Genomic DNA, 20,440 nt, shown 5'->3' with positions numbered 1-20,440 from the left:
TGTTCCGATATGGGTTGAAAACGTTTGGCTTCGAGCCACGGAACTTGCCTTATACGCCATCGTAAACTTGAAACACTTTTTGGTACGTGTTTTAGACTTTTAGTAGTTTTAGTTTTACAACGATTTTGCTTTCGGAGTTTACGAAATTTCGACGTTCGAACAACTTTTCGGTTATGGCCACGTCGTTAAGTAATATTGTTTGCACTAGTGGAAGCGTGACAGAAGAAGCAGGTCATAGGGCGGTATCACTCTTTCAGTAGCTCAAATATATACCAAATAAACATAAAAGGGAACATAAAATCGAGATAAAGCTATCCTATGTGCTAATCCCGATTGGAAACTGTGAACCAAGTTTCGTTTAAATCCGTTCAGTGGTGTTTACATGTAAGAGGAACAAACATCCATCCATATAAATAAACTTTCACGTTTATATGTAATATCATATACATAGTAGGAATAGTAGGATTGTTGCTTTTGTCGAAGCAAGAAATCGTTCTACACGCCTTGGAGTCGCGTCTCTCTTCCACAACTGCAATTATATTACGTTAAGAAGTGCTGGTAAAGCCCTCTAGACCATATACTGAACTATTTTCTTCACACTTTTTAGTTTGAGAAGTCCTTGCCTCCTTGATATAGTGTAACGTAATTAAAAGCAGTTTTGCAGCTCTTTTTTATCGTGTGTTACTTTAATCTCGGTAAACTTTTACGTAGTTCAATTTCTTCTCCCTTGCCTGTATAAAATAATCTATCGTTTAAGTTTCTCGCACATGTTATTAAAACGTTTATTAGTTTATACGTAAGGTATAGCACCTTGTATAATGATATTAGGAGTTCACCTGAACCTACCCTTAACTTAGTGAACGACTATCTAAAGGCAAAGAAAAAGGTTTTACCAAACTGAAAAAAAACTTGAAGCAAAGGATGGACAATACAGGAAACTCTTAATTAAAATTGCAGTTTTATGCTTTTCCTTTTAATACTATTTGATATTTTTGTCACCTATTTAAATTCATAAGGCCTGACCTTTACTTCTTTTGGTTCCTTTGTACACACCCTTTGGTACAAAATTTGAAACAACATTCTTTTAAGACATTAAAAAGTATAATTAAGGTTTATTTCTTAATTAAGAGTTTTGAACAAGGTTTCAGGTAGGTACAATAGGCAGACATATACAAAAGATATTTATGATTTCTTTTTTCTTTTACAAAAAGTTTTCCTCCCGAAGCCTGTTCAAGTTAACTGTCACGAATCCCTTCGGTTCTCTACGTGTACTTGAATATTTTATTTCGAGTGAAATTCTGAACGTTTTTCCATGCAAATGTTGTGCAAATCGTTTAGGAATACTTTTGCTGTTAAATTTGAATGATATTGAATCACGGTAGGTGTAATGTTTGAGGTTCCTGTAACCCAAAGTAATTTTACAATTTTCAATCAACTGTCAATTCTTATTAATCAATTATATTATTAAATATCTACATAATATATTATCATCGTAATCTGTTAATAAAATCACTAATTAAAAACCAATCACTTCAAGTTCTAATAATAACAAATTGCGCAGCTTTATTGACAAGGTCAAGCTGTGTTTACTGCGGTCAGATCCTGGATAGGATGTCTTATATTTTCTGTTCAATAAATTGTGGGGAAAATGAGAAACAAAACGTTACCTTTTTATGTTGAAAAGAGACAATTCGTGACGAAAAAAAGATCGAAAATATAAAAATTGTGTAGAATGCTAATTCTGTCTCTTAATTGTCAATTTGTAAATTTTTGTTTCCATTTTCTGTCGCAAATCTGAAAGACAAAACAAAACCGATAATGACTACACCAACGTAATGTTTATTTAGCAAAAACATAATCATAATTGAATATAAAACATTAGCATAACATAAAAACGTGTGTTAACAACCAGACACATGTAAATCTCGCTAGCGATGCTTGTGGATGACGTACTGAAGCCGTACGGGATGGAAGCCACATCGCTGCTCCATTGCCGAGATTATACGCGTCGTGCAACTCTTTGAGCACCACCTCAATTGTGTTAAGACGCAAATTGAGTGCTCCTTAATGCATGCTGTGCATTTTGGAATGGAATTGTTCAGATGTAGGGAGAACCCGTTATGTTGCTCCAATACTTCAGAGAGTAGTCGGTGTATGTGAGCTAGTTTCGTTAGCCAGAGTCACTAGACCTGTAATGAAAAGGTTCTTGAGCATTTTTAAGAGGAATTGAAAAAAGATTCAATTTTGAATTGGAACAAATTTTGAATATGAAGAACTGGAAATGTTTTATTCAATGGCATAGTTGGGTTAACAATATTGAAGAAAAACTACTTAAATATTTCTAATTCATTCAAATGAATTTGCCCCTTTTATAAGCTATTTAAAAAAAAATTGACGTTGAATCTCATGCTGTGTGTCTCAACATTTTTGTTGTGTTTTATGAGACCGATTCTTTAAGCAGGAGTAATTTATACTTCTTGTCGTCCTTCTGGCCTTTTAGCAAAACGTTGCAAAGACGTATAGCCCATAAACGCTAAGAGCCGCTAAACACGTGCCACTCCACTTGAATAAACTTACAAACATACTTTGTATACTTAGTATATCTATTTACGTTAAAAGTTACGCATGTATGACATCACGAGTGAAAAGTATAGCAAACAGAAAGTATAGAAGCAAGTATTGATGTCGGGAATAGTTTGTTTTTCTAAGTAGTCCCGTCTAATATAAGCTAGAAGTAGGTCGCTATCACGGCATGCACGGGCTTTTAAATAAGTTTTAAACTGGAAGGTTTTCGTTTTACCTTTTAATCCAAGTTTTTTTCCTTTCCTTTTTAAGAACTATTTCAGTTCGCTCTAGGAACTTAATGCTAGAGTTTTTTCTCTACCGCTCAATGTTTTTCTGATCAATGGTCTACCCTAAGTTTTCCTAGAAATGTTTATCCTATTTAACGTTGACGCTAGAGACACAAGATTAACTACCAGACATTATCCTCACTTCAAATTCCTCTTCCCAAAACACCCTTAATAGTCTTTGTCTAATTATCTTCACAAATTAATATCGAACTGTGTTGCGAAAGTTTGTCATAGTTATCTCGACTGTAGCGGCAACTTGTGATGTAGTACGAAATATTGAACGCGAGACTGCCACCATGTGCTTCTTAGTTAGTTGATACAAGTTTCCACGGGATGTGGTGGCAAAACTAACTTTGTTATTCGCTTAGTTTGGTGTATGGCTTAAAATGTGCTGACTTGTGGTGATGAGACGAGTAATTGTATATCTGAGGTAAAAAGACCTAAGCATTATGTCGTGGAGGTGTTGTATCTTGCGCTTGTTGTATAGCATAGTCATTGGTAGGGAGAGTGTGAGTTTAAACTTAGGAATAAAAATAACAGCGTGCACTAGGTTTTTATTGAAAGTCGTTGTAAAGGTGAAATGCCGCTGTAAGTAATGTGTCGTGTCACTTTCATGGACAGACCTGCTGTATGTAGCTTGTGAGAAAGTATTAAATTCATTAATTCACTGATAAATTTTAGTCCAAATTAAAACTAAGCCAAAATATGAATGTTGCTAAATGTGTACCTTAAATGGTTGTATTACGATCATAGTACTTAAATTATTGTGTTAAATAATTTTGCTTAATAGTAAGTCTTTGCAACCGTTTCGTTACTGGTTGTCGAACAAAAGTGATTGCTCAAGGAGACCTTACCGAATCAGTGGGAACTTTCAAAGTTACGATTCAGCTTATCTCGCTTTTACCAACCAAACTGTTTCTGCCAATGAATTACGATTTAAGATAAGTATATATTTACTTTTACTTTAGTTACTTTGATAGAATAGTTGGTAGTTTCAATCTATTATGTAAATGTAAATCCTAGTTTTAATTTAAGGATGCACTCTCCTATAAACAAGAAAAGCAAAAATGCAAAAAATCGCCTTAAGTTTAAAAATAGGTCATATTAAACTGTGCCAGTCTATCTTCAAAAAGCCTTTAGACAAAATACAAGCAACTTATCTTCGTAGGGAACGTACAATTTTTCTCAGCGTGCACCATTTATAATTTTGCTCCAGGAATTTAAATTGCCGGAGCTGTGCAAGGAATTTTTCTTTCTTACCAACATTCTGCACAGGGCGCCTACCGCCACCGTATAGCAAGACCTTTTATATGAGGAAAAGAGATGCTGCTCTATACGATGTTATGCGCTGTCTCGCTTCCGCAACTACAATGTTCTTATTTTTAAAATATTTTGTTTGTGTTATTTCAAATGTTTGGCAATGAAGGTCCCTCGACTTAAGTAATTGTTTTGTATGGTTGTGTAACCTTGGGAAGGGTAGTAGTTCGATAATTTACGTTACGTTTACAAATTGTTATAGTAAGTGCTGTTTGTAATTACTTGTGTGGATTATTAATTCATGGTTTTAACAATGAGGTGTATTAAAAAAAAAACTATAACGATGTTACCTTCGCTTTAAATTCATATTACATTCAGATGTACCAATGCATTCTACTAGAACTTTTATTACATGGAACTCTTAATAGTTGAAATTAATAAAGCCCAACTCGGACCCTCTCCGAGCGAGACCCAAAAACAAATAATTCAGACGTAAGAGCCAAATGACGTAACTTCTAAGGTAAATGCAATAACCACCATCAAATGCGCCTTCCAACTAAGAATCACACGCTCAAACACAAAGAAAATGCAGCTCTATTCTTATCACAACAAAGTTCAATTTCCTATGACATTCGCATTTATGTAAGACGTTTTAATTTTCGACTCGAAATATAGGGCGGCGGGTACTCCACCCCATTGGCAGTATACTTCCGTTAGTCGTATTCCGAATACCGTTGTGGACGCACGTCTGTTCGCCTGTTACGTCATAATATGGTGTTGTCATAGTTCAGTGTTGTGATATGGCTAGGAAACGGGTAAGGAGTGGTTTCATATACGTAATTAATTAGGGCTAGGTTTACGCTAGAGATTTATAGGGTTTTCAAATTATTCATGTGTGGTGTTTAAGAGTTCAAGTAACAGATGCGTCCAATCTTTTGTGTGAACGTTTGATTTTTTGTTTGTGATAAGCTTTTATTTATGGATCGTTGTTCTGTTAAGTTTGAGAGTGATTGTTTTGTATTGTGAATTATTTAAATGTTAGGGTTATGCAAAGGAAGATGTAAATGAAATGTAGGTCAGGTTCCGTGGGTTTTTTATGTTACAATTAAATCCAATAGCTCACATTATTATCTAGAGTTCTTAGTTGCTCACGTTACTATGATAACCAAATAAACTTTTGGAACTAAAATATACAGATAATTTTTGATTTTTTCATTCAATCGGTCAGTCGAATCACTTCAGCTAATACCGAATAGTCAATCGATAGATTATAATCGTTATCTATCCTCGAAACAGTCCACAGACAGATACTACGTCACAAATCCAAGCCCCTCTCATATATAATCCGCGATTCGTACAAGCAAACACGTTAGTGTAGTCAGTTTAAACTAATGAGAAACCCTATTTACACGGCTAAAACATTAAACACTCGATATCGATTCGCGGCTATTGCTCATGTTGTTTATGCTGCGTTTAAATCGCACTCACCACTGACTCTCCACTTGACTAAACAAGATAGTAATCAACAACACTTGTCTTGTCATTCCTCTGTAAGTAATAACTCATGCAAGTAGAGTATTTTCGATTGTTACTCATAATGTTATCAGAGATAAAACAATAAACTTGACGTTGGATGATTGAGAATACTGTTTTAAATAAATACCACGCACAGTATCGTATAGTTTGTCATAAATTTTACAATTAGCTTGAATATCCAGTACATTAGACCATTTAGTTTCATACCCGCATCTTTATTACTCTTCCCAACTAAAAGTCTCTTGCAAGCGACTCGTACAAGTAACTCGACTCTCCCCGGCTTTGAATCAATTGTGTTACACCCTTTATAAGTTCTCTATAGTAATAATAGCAAAGTAATATCCCTTAAACTTTGGGGTGGTTTTTGAAGTAAGTCTGCCTTGCCTGTTATAAATATTAAAATAGATAGATTAAATATTCATTCAATTCAAACTTGTTTCATGTGGTAAGTACAGGTGATTTTCAATGAATTATATATAGCTCACAGTTTAGTATAAAGTGAAAATGAAGCATACATATTTGGAATTAAGCAGTAATACACTGTATTAAGGATCTAAAAGACTAATTAGCTATTCGGCATTTCCTCTATGACCTTTTTAACGAGACCTATAGAAATTCGAAGAATCCTAATTTATATTTACAATATTAACATGTTACTTAGTTAACCTCGAAATGATTAAATAATTATAATAGCTTGCGTGACACTATTACGAAATAAACGAGGCATCAGGGAATGCAAACAAAATTAATAAAAACGAAACCTTAACCTTCCCGTGTGTTAATTCCCTGTCCAATCAACGAAAACAAATAATAGTCAGCTGTCAAGCTGGCAATGACTTTGAATTAGACAATCTATCCCAGGTCCTTAAGCTGAAGATACAATATCGATTCTCAATAAATCGATAACATTCGCTTACTCCATTGTTTTAATTCGTAGAACACAGAATAGTATAAGTCCTAAGTTTTTAATGACGATTTGTCTTTTGAAAGATCATTAATCACCATTGCTACTACCATTTTTCAAAAATGAACTAGTTGTTTATTTTCTGACCTGCAATATGTCCAAAATCTAATCACACCTAAGCCACTAAGAAATTAACACTTAATAAGTATTGTGAACTACTCTTAAACCCCTGGTGCAGTCGATCCTTCGTCTGCCCAACGCATTCATAACAATATCAAGTAACATCAAAAGGGACGATCATAATGAATAAATTATTTTACTTTTTTCCTTTTTTACATTACTTAATTGCATGAGAAAATCTACGACCCTACTTAATTCCAAACAGAAATGTTTGAATGTCATTCAACCATAAATTAATACATCTAATGTCCACGCTAGTTCATTTTGGGGTAAACATAAGTAGGGGTTAACATGAGATTTACCCCCGAACAATAGCTTACCCCAGCGGTCGTCGATAACAAACCGTATATGTGCAAATGATGGTCCTTTGTTATGTTTGTGCATCGGACGATTGTGGGAATTATACCGATCAAAAAATAAAGCCGTGGTCAACACTCTCATAGCAAAACGCTGTCAAAAAACCATGAACACGTCATTGTATTAAGATAAAACTTCAAAACCGTTAATTTAACGACGTTTTTTTAGTATAGCCTAGAAATTGTGATTTAGTTATCTAACCTGTGGAAATTATGTAAAGGATTGAAGGGATTTTAGGTAAGCTTAGTTTACACAGGTTTGTTCGGTATGAAACAAGATTTAAAAGACCTCTTCGTTATTTATAAGTACCTAAGCCTCAATTCATCGGGCTTACACATATCCATTTACCGAGATTCATCCGAAACTCGATCCAAATTCAAGTCTGCCCTAAGGATTACTATGATTTTTCCATTCCGCTGTTAGAATAACGAAATTCCGAATGGAATCCCAACTCCATTTGCGAGAGTACTGCGTAGTATCAATAGCTGAGGCACTCTGACTATGAGTTGTTAAACTAGGATTTTTACCATCATACAGAGGAATTACCCTGCAATGGCTGCAATACCAGACTCGGAAACTGATTGCAAGAAGATTTCCTCAAGTCAAAAAACAAAGCCATTACCACTATGGGAACTAATGCCGATACTTGCAGTGTAAACACGGCACCTCACTGAACCAAGATGGCAACAATTTTGCTAGAGTCCGAAGTACAGGCACTGAACTAGCTAGAAACTATTAACTAACTGGGTCTGTGTCTTTGTGGGACATTTCATAGTTTCCAAAGAGACCGCGATCGCCGAACTTACTCAGAACTTTACGTTCCACCTCAAAGGTCTTGCTTCTGAAGTTAATTTATAAGACTGAGTAAGATGTACTGCTAGGATGTACTATATTATAAGTGAACCCAATTCTTTTATACTTTGATTTTGTTCATAATGTTGCAAGGTATAATATTATGCTCCCAAATAATCCCTTTCTTTGAATTTCCAGCACTTTTGCCTGAGCGTGATGCCAAAAAATTGTCAGACAAAAATATCGAATAAATAAAAAAAAACTCAATTATTCTTTACATTTTATTTGTATGAGTTACAGTCGTAGTATGTGATTTGAAGTTTAAAAATCTTTTTTAATTTATCTCCTACAAACAAATTCGTAGTGAACAAATAGCGGACGCGACAATCGCAGTTCGCTAGCAACCTTCACATGTAGATCGAAGTCTACAATAAAAGCAACTTCAACAGTTATTTCCTTTTCGATTGGCGTTTCGTTTGCCGTTTCGAATATTCCTTCCTTTAAAATGTTTTCGAATTGTTTGGTTTCGATATTATTCGGGAGCATTTCCGTTTCTTTTCTTTTTTACTTTTTGATTTAGCGTTGTTCAGTTGTATACTATACACGTGGATGGATCTACTTTTATTGCTTAATAAATTCATTTATTCTATTCATCTACTGCATCAATTTAAACATTCTAAATATATTTAACATCAAGAACTTATATGCTATTCTGCAAATATTCGAGTTACCTGAAAACTGAACGCTCTGAATGATTTTATGATCCTCACCAGTTCTTGCTGTAGATTCTGTTTGAAACACAATTTATGGGAAATATAAATCTGATCTTATTTTCCAACTAACTAGAATTCACATAACATAAATTCTTATAACGCCAGCACATGCAATGGTTCGTATTAAAGGGAAAAGCGAACACATTCTGAACAAACTTTAAAAAACATTTTTCTAACACTTTGCCGCTACAGTACTTCGAATAATCACGACGCTTTTTATGTGAGATGGGAAAACTGCATTCTGGAAACATTTTAATAGGATGTGACGTAACGATATTGTTAAGTAAAAAGAATATTCCTAGGTTTGTCAGGATTTTACATGATATGAAGCTGTAGTTATTATAATGTGCCTGGAGTATCTAAACTAATATTATTACACTGATAAGCTGTTTGTTGGGCGCATTTCCAACTGAAATCTGTTTAATTACTACCCTTATCAAATTAAATGCCACTTACTATACGCCACTGTTAGTGCTACATTATACTCTTTCGTGGTGTTTAATAATTAATTCACGTGTAGTTATTTCAAATTCAAAGTTTCTTGCAGTACTGATGGAAATGTGCGTATTTTCTGATATGTTAAAGATTGTTGGTAGACACCAGATTGCATGCTTTTGTTTATAAGGTAACTCAAATGTGTTCTAATAGCATAAGCAACATTTTCTTAGTAGGTAAATACGCATCATAATGGTTAGTTATATCATAAAAGGTTCCACACGCAATAAAAACTCCTTAGCGTTAATTCAATGGAATAGTAATTTACAATACTATAACTTTGCTAACATTTTCCTGGAAATCCTGCGTTAATGATGCAATTCAAAGCTACAATCACATTTCAACGAGTTCCGTTCATCATTCCCGAGTGCCAGCTGTATGCAGGCTATCGATCGCCTCTCTCGGTAACGAGACACGTCACACACCAATATGCGTTGACGTCACGCCATCAAACACGACTGTATGGTGTCGTGTTAAAGGTCAAAATGCAATGGCTATGCCACTTGATTATGTGCCTACAAGGCTGCGATAGTCGTGTAGATTTCGATGATATAATGTTATGGAATTCTTTCTGTATATGAGAGCAGTCGAAAAATATAAGTTTTTGTAATGATTTGTATTTTGTCACAGTTTCGAAACCTAGACGGAAAGGTTCATTTAAAAATGTCCTATTACTGCTAAAAGGTAATGTCCTGAATAATTCCTGTCGATTAAATAATGCTAACGTATGCATTTCTGTTATTTTAACACGAGCAAAAATCGACCTTTCATCTGTATACAGTTCCGAGGAACACCACAATAATTTATCGATACTTCAACAATTTTCAATTATGATTTGAATAATAAAGTAGCTACGAGGTCTCGACATTTGACATACAGTAAAATTGTTACTGGCTTCGTAGCGAAAGGTCGAATGAAATGCCGTGATGTGTCTAAATAATGAATACAACCGTGAGCCCCAGCCGTTTGCTATAGAGAATTGATACCACCCTGACATGACACACAAAATTAATGTAATCGACTTCAGTATTGAAAAATAACCACAATTTAATTGATTTTAATACTAAATAGTCGAGTTCATTGTTAGTTGCTCTTTGTTTTAACCGTCAAATGTTACGTGATTGAATTTTTGATTGATTCAATTATGGTTTTTGTTTGAGGGTGAATAATAAATAAGTTTCTGAGTTTTTGTATCGATCCGCGTATATACATGATATTTGTGAAGTTTTGAACTACAGCTAGGTAAATGAAGAACCCTATAAACATTATGATATAGTGTGGTTTCATTGTTGCTAATTAACTTACTACTATCTATATTATTGAATAGTTGCTCTCGTAAAAGTCAGGCCCAAAACCTTCCCTTCACGGGAAAGACCTGTGCCCAGCTGTGGGTCGTATTTACTCTGGTATTACAGTATGCCTAAACTAAACAATAAAATACGAGTATTTTATATATTTTTTATGTACTTTAACCCTTACATATACACTAACACTCTCATAGATCAAACGTTAAGTCACTACATCTATAAACAGATCGCATTGCATCACATACATAAATTGTGTAGATTTTCGACAAACCGTGGGATTTAGATTGCATTTATATTAACAAACGGCCAAATTGTGCTCCAATATCCAACGACATTAGTCTTCTATGACGTGTACCTATGTAGTTAAAAACATTAATTTTACGGCTCTGTTATGGGCATAGAACTTTGCTGATACTTGCTAACATTGTTAACCATCAAAAATGTTTCTTAAAATTTGAATTCTGATGCCTCCTTTTTAGCTTTAATAATGATTAGTTGTATTTACATGTAGCCCAAACCTACAGTTATTTCCTGTTTCTTATAGGTATATATTTTAATAGATATTCGCTCTCAATAATTCTATTAACCACTTGATACATAATTTGATACCCTACTACGCTTCTACACAATATTGTTTGCAATTACGGGCTTATTGGATTACAATTATAGAGGATGCTGTTTGAACATTATCCGCAGCGAAATTTACTGTTCGATGTGACGAAATTGTTGTAAAACCCATTACTATGAATCATTTCGTTATCACGTATGATATTAAATTGGCAAATCACAAAATCATCTGATGCAATTTGTTTATTTTTGGTATTTCATAATTATTCTTAGCGTTATATGTGAGTGTTAATTTAAAAAAGAAATATTTGTATAAATCATCGGGGTGATATTTTCTATACAGAAAAACTCCGTATATAAAAGAAGATAACAAAAAACTATGATTTTATTACAATTTTAATACTGCAGGGCGATGATTAGGGATTATCAGTAAAGACTGGTTTTCAGTTGAATCCATTTTATAGAAGCAGACTCTAACATAGTAGGTGAGGTTTATGTCTAGATCTGATCAAGACAGGTTGCTTGTTGACTAGAACTGGTTGCGGAAGGTAGAGGTTTGGATGATGTGGCGCAATTTGGGAAAGGCCTATGCCCAGCACTGTAAAGGCTGGTAGGTCATGATAGATAGGCAGACGAGATAAAATGAGCGATTTTGTACAATACCAGATCTCAAAACCAGACTTGAGTCTTCATTTGATTCTTTAATCAACTCTATCTATTAAAGCAGGACGAACTACCCACCTCAGACCTCTTACATAACCAGTACATTTCACAATACAAACACGAATACTGAAAATAACATTTTTCAACTGGATTTAATTTTGGATTCAGACCCTGTAGCATCCGCGAGTGTGACTCGACTACCGATTCCGATACTTTTTCCTATAATAGCATTACAGATATTTTTGTAATAGGGACCTGTTTATTTGTTAATGTATTAAGTGGGTTAGAGTTAGGTGTTGTGAATTACTTTTTTTGACTTGATGGTCTCGCTTTTTTTTTCTAAAATAATCTTTCCCTAAAAATATTGGTATATTTTAATAGAGAAACACTTTGACCACAATTCTGAGAGGTAACTGTTTCAGTTCTCTAAAATAGTAAGTACATAGAACTATTTTTTTATGCTGTAATGTAGTCCATTGTATGGTGTATCTATGACCGAACAAAACGTCATGATATAAAAGAGAGAAGAATAGTTCAAGCAAATTAATAATATTCAAGAGCCAGATTGTTATTTGTTGTAGATATAATAAATTGTAATTCCTACAATTGTAATTAATAACAAGCCTGGCCATTAATTACTCGATTACTGGGTCAGCTTTGCCAGACTCCGAGCTGAGATATAAAGATAGTCTTTATACATTGTTAGAATAAATTGCAGTGAAGAGATTTCACAAATACAAAGTACTGTCGTATAACCGAATTTATTGCTGTCATAAACATATATGACGTATCTTTTCACACCTCTAACGAGGAATATAAGGGTTATTGAGTGTCAAATATGATATTTGTAGCTAAGTCGAAAGGTAGCTAGATATGCCGTTGATAATGCTCGAGTTAGGAATGTTCTTTTCTTATTCGGAGCAGGGTCTATCACTTCTTCTTACTGTAATATTATTGTTTTTGGAAACGCGACAGTTTACTATATATACATCGTAGAGCGAGCGTCATCTATCTTCAACAAAAGCAATAATGTAACTAAAGAGGATGGTACTAAGGCCTTTGATGCTGCAACTGCTTCATCTAGAATCAGAATCTCTTTCTTCTTGAGTCAGTACAAGCATAAGTTTATATACTAATGTAAGTGTTCCTACGCCTATAGATATGTGAGTGTGTTGAAATGAAACGACTTTTACGGATTTTATCGCGGTTTAATTTTTGGTTTTAGTTCCCGACGTTTCGACACCTTTGCAGGTATCATGGTCACGGGCAGACTGAGATGGTGTTCGTCTTGACAGAAGATGTTGCTCGTTCTACCTTCATATTTTTAATTAATTATTTATGGTCCGACCTACGCAGTATGAGCTCACTGTGTCGTGATGTCTTGCAGCGCTGCTCTTGGGTTTAGCCTTGAGTTTTTGTATTATTGGGTCCCAAGTAGGTGATATCTTCCAGCCATCTTCTCTATTGAAATTAGGGTGTTTTTTAATCTCAATAGCCTCGCGAAACATCCTTGGTAGGAATTTGGATTCTTTAGCGAGGATCTGTGGTTGATCAAATCTAATATAATGGCTGGAGCCTTCAGCATGTTCGGCGACTGCAGACTTCGTTGAGCGGCGGTGTTTGACGTCAGCTATGTGTTCTTTTACGCGGGTCCCTATGCTTCGTTTAGTTTGACCGATATAAGAGAGGCCGCAGTCACAATCTAGTTTGTATACTCCTGCATCTTGTAGAGGTATGTGACACTTGACAGATGGTAAGGACTGGCTAATCTTCTTGGGCGGCTTGAAGTATGTTTTAATTGAAGCTCGCTTCAGGATGTAACCAATCTTGTCAGTGACTCCTCGGACGTATGGTAGTACAGCAGGCAAACGATCAACTGTGGCTGGCTTCACTCGGTTTCTGTGACGGGGCCGTGGAACTTGGAGCTTGTTGTCTCGCAGTACTTGCTTGACGTGTTGAAGCTCAGCGGCAAGGTGTCTGTCATCACAGAGTCCGTGTGCTCTCTGAAACAAAGATTTTCCCACGGTAGCTAACTGTTTAGGGTGGTGGTGAGATTCACCGTTTAAGTACCTATCTGTATATGTGAATCTCACCACCACCCTAAACAGTTAGCTACCGTGGGAAAATCTTTGTTTCAGAGAGCACACGGACTCTGTGATGACAGACACCTTGCCGCTGAGCTTCAACACGTCAAGCAAGTACTGCGAGACAACAAGCTCCAAGTTCCACGGCCCCGTCACAGAAACCGAGTGAAGCCAGCCACAGTTGATCGTTTGCCTGCTGTACTACCATACGTCCGAGGAGTCACTGACAAGATTGGTTACATCCTGAAGCGAGCTTCAATTAAAACATACTTCAAGCCGCCCAAGAAGATTAGCCAGTCCTTACCATCTGTCAAGTGTCACATACCTCTACAAGATGCAGGAGTATACAAACTAGATTGTGACTGCGGCCTCTCTTATATCGGTCAAACTAAACGAAGCATAGGGACCCGCGTAAAAGAACACATAGCTGACGTCAAACACCGCCGCTCAACGAAGTCTGCAGTCGCCGAACATGCTGAAGGCTCCAGCCATTATATTAGATTTGATCAACCACAGATCCTCGCTAAAGAATCCAAATTCCTACCAAGGATGTTTCGCGAGGCTATTGAGATTAAAAAACACCCTAATTTCAATAGAGAAGATGGCTGGAAGATATCACCTACTTGGGACCCAATAATACAAAAACTCAAGGCTAAACCCAAGAGCAGCGCTGCAAGACATCACGACACAGTGAGCTCATACTGCGTAGGTCGGACCATAAATAATTAATTAAAAATATGAAGGTAGAACGAGCAACATCTTCTGTCAAGACGAACACCATCTCAGTCTGCCCGTGACCATGATACCTGCAAAGGTGTCGAAACGTCGGGAACTAAAACCAAAAATTAAACCGCGATAAAATCCGTAAAAGTCGTTTCATTTCAATGTCTAACATTCGCGTAAACCTAAGAAACCACTATGTGAGTGTGTTGTCCAAGTGTTTTAACTAACATGAAAGTAACGTGTGAACTCGAGTGTACAATGGACTCAAGTATTAGTTAATGGTGTTCGATCTGTTGAAGAAGACGCCACGATGGGGGTCAAGGGCAGGCAGTACCTGGTGAATAGATTGTTTTCTTAATATTGTATATTTAAGGCCGAAATAAATAAATTATTGTGTAAGTTACAACGTAATAAGAAAATTGACTTTATTGCGACGTGATAATAGCTTATTTTGGCATTTATGGTTAACTGTAACTATTGTAATTTGTTGTCATGTTGCTCTCGATCATGTTCATTATAACCAGAAAATACGGTGAAGAGAATCTTACGAAATTTATTTATTTCGGCCAAGAATTTTAGAATAGTTGGTAGAGTATTGTAGAGTAGTTTTTGTTGTGTGTTTAGCAATTATTTATAGCTCAAGTCATAAACACTAAGTTTTTTTTATAAGAACGTTAAAAACAGAGCCTTTTATATAAATACATCTCTTAAAGTCCGAAAATGGTATTTTACTGTCGACTCCACTTTCGGAATGAAAATACGAAAATACTTTCACAGAAAAATATTTCACATATTTTATTCTAGCCTCCCACAAGATTCCAATAAGGCTGTCCAAATATGCACGTTGTCCGCTCGTGTAAATATATGAATACGGCGACCGGCATGGTTGTCCGGCGGTCTGGTCAGACTACACGCGAACTTTATTAAATAGATGCGACAAATCCCGGATGGAGCGTGTGGGGTAACACTTACCGGGGTGTAAAGAATCTATGAATGTGGCTTGTATATGGGAGTCTTAATTTGATGATGGATATTTCATAACACATACACCCCGTCTAGTATCTGGTTACCAAGTACCAGAATCTATTTCTTATTTTTTACATGATTTGGGATGTTTGCAATACTCCATATAATTAATGATATTCAAGACTTATCCTCTGGATTGTCATTGTCTCTTTTGCTCAAAAGTCTACTAAGGTAACAAACCTAAAGTTTCAATAGAATAAAACCGCTGTTAAATCAGCTTACATCCCCGCTGCACCTAGCACCGCACATTTAATATTCCCTACAGGTGCCACTAGTACATTAAGTGTGTCCCAGTCTAGTTTGTGGTCGCCCCTCTCCTCTAGATTGTACTTTCGACCTGTCTCAAACAGACACACTCGCAGTCTAGGCAGACTTTCGCGAATGCTTTTTACAATTACAGAGTGCACTCCACCGCGTTTGCTTCGTTTTGTGAAACTAAAACCGAGTAAAACTGGGCATTTTGTTATGTTTCGAATGCACTCTCCGTAATGAAACTCTAATGGGTTTTAAATCGGTCTGCGGTTTGACGATTTACGGTATTATGAATACGTTTAGACGTTATTTGTTCTAATACTGCTATTTTTTAAATTGTAGTGCAGATGTTTTCCTTGGTAAATGCTTTGTTTTGTTTGTCTTGAAGAGCATGTTTTGACTGTATCGATTATAATTGTTTGAGCATGAAAATTGGCATATCTTACGCGTCATTACAATTCCCTTTAATTTTTTTGTCTCTCTTTTTTAACTTTAATGAACGGTAAGGCGGTAACAGTACTCGGACCTTCAACCAGCCTTTTGTAGCTTACAAAATGTAATTATGTTCTTCAACCTACAATACGATAGCTACAAACTCCCATCTTGAATAAATTGCAAGGACCTAAATGCTGTTCAAAGTTTGTGGCTAGCCATAATTGCGAAGTTAATCTTGTTACCAGTACTTTAGACTGAGTTAAGTACTAGTTTTACACAGACGCTCTTCGGAGAGCGTAGTTGGTAGTGTTGGTTCTCCCAAACTCACTTAGACTGTTTTGTTTGACACACCATAAGTTTTGTACGAGCGTCTCAGTAACGCCCGAATGGAAACCTCTAAGTGGTGGTCAGTTATATCGTTGTTATTTCTTCTCATGTTGAGAAAACGTCTCTGAACGTATTTATTTATAAAACTCTGAACAATAAGTTAGGTATAAATTATGTCGATGGGTATAAATAGCACACGGATAAATTTAATATTCTTTATAGCCAATGAATAAAATTCCCGTACCCTAACGTTGAAAACCTGGCAGACAGGTATTCCACTTCTCAGGATAACTTGACATACGCCTAGACAATAGTGCCACCTACCCTTGTTGGTGCCCTAATATCTTTACATAAGTACATCCATACTAGTATGTACATACATTACAAAGGATTTCTAGCCCGATGTATAGTCCGACGGTCCTATAAGAATTCCTTTTTACCTGAGAGGTCGGGAATCTAAAAGGTAAGGCATTTTTACCTTTTTACCGAATTGTCTACTTGTGCTTCGGATCTAAGTAAAGGTGTGTTTACATAAATTGTTCGCTTGAGTGATTTTGGTATACATCCTTGTGCACTTGAGCGCTGAACATACATATGGGTTTCTTTTACTTTTATTCCGAATTTTCTTATTTATTTTCCAAACGGTTTAGTACACTTGTAGAAGTTTATTTTTGCCTAGATTTAGATAGTAATTAAAAATCACTGTAATATATTTTTAATTAATATTATGTTTGTTTGTTGGTTGTGGTTGTTTTAGAAGCACAGATAAACCGCCGCATTTAAAATACGATAAGAGGTAACACCTTATAAAACCCCCTTTGGATAAAACAGGCTCTACCTTGCCATTAACCTCTGGATGCCTTTCAAAAACATTGAGCGCCGACGCGGAATCACCACGCATCCTACCACTGCCGCTAAAAGTAATTTTATTGTGATTGTGCAAAAGGGACATCGCTATACGCATCGTAGTGCGCTGTCACGCTCCCACAACCGCGATAAATTACTTTAAGAGATGCGGTACGTCTGGTTTACAAAGAATGCCTTTATCGGTACCTCTTGTAGGATTACTTTCTTTCTCATAAGGAAATTATCGAGAAGGTACATGTTTTCCGCATAGCTCATTTGGTTTATATTTTGGGTATTTAATGTTGGTATTTTGTAGGGTTTTCTTGGAAGGAAATTATTACAGAGTACGAGAACATTTAAGCCAAAAAAAAATAATTTGTTTTTATTTAAAAAGTACCTGGAACCTATTCAAACTTGATTAATCTACGAATAACAACGTTACCTTATATTTTCAGTGTAAACACACACCTGTATTTAACAAATAACAATCCTTAATGCATTTTAGAAACCATTCTCCACAAGCCTGTCCCATAACGCTCTACAATTCATCCGCAAATTGTTCTCGTCCCGAAGGATATATAATGCAATCTAATACTACACGTTCCCCAAGGAGTAGACGTATCCACACTTTTATTGATATGGCCATAGTTATCTTAAACTTACAATGTACTATGTCCATGTGAAAAATGTTTATATTTCAAGTCATTGTTTTAGCAAAAATCTTTAATTTCGTGCAGATTGGAATAAAAACATCACTGTTATCAGTGGAGTAAAGTATTTTTGCCGAGAGTGGACAAAGGTCACAAGTGTATCTCAATTATTCCACCTCGTAAAAGCTAGATATAGAAAGCCAAACGTCATTAATTAAAGTGGCTTTGTAGATGAAACAATGAATTTGTCAAAAATGATTTTTATCAAAAATGTATCCAAAACACTCATTTCACATGAAAAATGTAATGTCACAAAAATGGTTAGCTATGTTTTGTCATATTGTGATAAAACCGTCCTTTAAGCTACGTCCTTCTTGTATGAGCACTAAGCCTAATCCTTCAATTCCCAAAGCGCATCTCGGGAGTAGGTCACCTCCTTTTCATCACCAGTGGTCCCACTTGAGCCACATCGGATGTGGGACAGGTCGCTCGCTGCAGGCGGATGCTTTACAACGGCGAGCCTTTCTGCGAAGGGTCTAATCTTAGGACTCCTTTTTGTAAATCTTGTAGCTTGAATTCGATGATATAGTCGTGATGTAGCTTTTTTTCTATTTATTGCGACTATCAGAAATCTGTTTATTAATGTCATTGTAGGTTTATTTTAAGTTTCGATAGGGCTTAAGCTCGTATACTTAAGGCAGTTTTGTTTTTGTTGTTGGTCAAGTTTAGTCTTGGTACCAAGTATTGCAACTCTCGTAAACCAGGATCAACGATAATAACTAATGAAAATTCCCATTTTCGTTACTGACGACCCTTTCAATTAGTTATTGACTAATATTATAATATTAACCTAGTCTAAAAATACATTGTAAAGATATAACAATACGATTCCACTTTCAAATATTGTTATTCTAAGCAAAGGTGAACCGCTTCTCATTCTAAATCAAACTTATATAAGTGGCCAAATCCAGTTCTGTTATCTTTTGCTGCTATCTTATCATCGAATATATAATAATTTCTATGTGAGTATCGCGCTAAACAAAACAGATTTTATGAAGAGACTGAGTTCACTTCCAAAATAAATTAAACCGAGAGCGATTAAATAGAAAATCAGTCGTAAAGTATTTTGCCATCTCTATTACACAATGTACCGCAGTCACAAATACCTATTCCATTTAATTTGTTGCTTAGTGAATACTCGGTTAACTAAAATTGTTAACTGTAAACGAACAATGGTATCGAATCTCATTTAGTTTAGCCGGGACTCAGCAATTTAAGTAAAACAATAGAAGCGATGAAATCAAAACGACGCCCAGTAACGATTGTCCCGCGCGACCGGTGTCTGTGGAAACTGTTCGTCTGTTTGTCACACTTCACACTTTCTGATTGATTGTTTATTTTAAATGGGGGTGATGAAACGGGTTTGAAGAAAAAAAAGAAGGTTGGTTTGACAAAAGTAAATTTTACTCTTCTCCTAACCTACGCGAAATCACACACTACAGTATATAGTGTGTGTAAGTCAAATGGTTTATAGGGCTGTACCTTAAGCTGTACCCTCCTTTTAAGTCTTGCTGTTAAGGATTGTGATCTAACAATCTCCTTCTATCAATGTCCTTTGTTATTTGAGGTCTCTAGATACAGGTGAATATCTAGAGATATTTAATGATGCATCTACTAATTACCTATACCTATGTAATTTAACATGACATGGTAAACAATAAACGGTAGTCTGCGGTACCCTTGAATGCTGCTGTTATGATGTCGTATCATTTATAAATTCTTGTTTGTGCCTCAATTTTTAGCAAAAAAAACCACGGTACACACTTTCAGTACATTTCCAAATCTGTTTGAAACATGTTAGAATGTTATTTGGCTTTTTAAGTGCACATTCGCTTTGTTTTTGCAAAAACACCAGGCGTCAGTAGTTAGCACTTGAAGTGCTTTTGTTTCCTTTACTTACGTTGCATTTTGGGATTACTAGGATAGGAAGTTGCTTTAGTAGATTTAGTTTTTTCTAGTTGTTAACGACTTGGCTGTTAGGTGTATGTATTATAAATGCAAAAATAGAATATATTGATGGGTAAAGGAATGCTCCCCGACAATTTAGCAATATTATGATTAACATTATAACAAACAATTTATTATGTTATATAGCTACCGAAATAACGATTTTTTTTATAATAAAGTCTTTATTTTCTTTAGCAAATCGAAACCTAAAATGCCCCAGTTCTGGCCCTTGGGCAATATCTTACAATAAGGTACCCATTCATTACTTTGTGTCGTACCGAAAACTTTTTATCCGTAAAGTTTCGCGGAATTGATTATTTTCCAATAAAAAGGTTTTAGAAGAAAATTCTCCGCTAAGTTAATTATATCAAGTTAAAGAGTTAATTATGTTTGGAAAGACCAGACAA

At 35.6% G+C, this 20,440-nt stretch overlaps 1 protein-coding gene across 14 annotated transcripts in view; it reads left to right on the top strand.

The window, feature by feature from the left end:
* The window catches only part of LOC113505160 (MAP/microtubule affinity-regulating kinase 3-like), a 190,263-nt gene that overhangs the window by 130,551 nt on the left and 39,272 nt on the right, over positions 1–20,440 (top strand). The window contains exon 1 of one of the 14 annotated variants that reach the window (XM_026887736.1): positions 14,652–14,827. The exons of the other annotated variants lie outside the window; for them this stretch is intronic. Within the exon in view, the coding sequence (XP_026743537.1) occupies positions 14,801–14,827 (27 nt within the window). The 5' untranslated portion in view covers positions 14,652–14,800. Of the gene's footprint in view, positions 1–14,651; positions 14,828–20,440 lie in introns of those variants that run through there. 14 annotated transcript variants of the gene reach the window in all.

The sequence above is a fragment of the Trichoplusia ni genome, chromosome 24 (genome assembly GCF_003590095.1).
Source record: "Trichoplusia ni isolate ovarian cell line Hi5 chromosome 24, tn1, whole genome shotgun sequence".
NCBI classification, from domain to species: Eukaryota; Metazoa; Arthropoda; class Insecta; order Lepidoptera; family Noctuidae; genus Trichoplusia; species Trichoplusia ni.
Note: the sequence above shows the minus strand (reverse complement) of the source record. Positions and strands in the feature narration are given on the sequence as shown.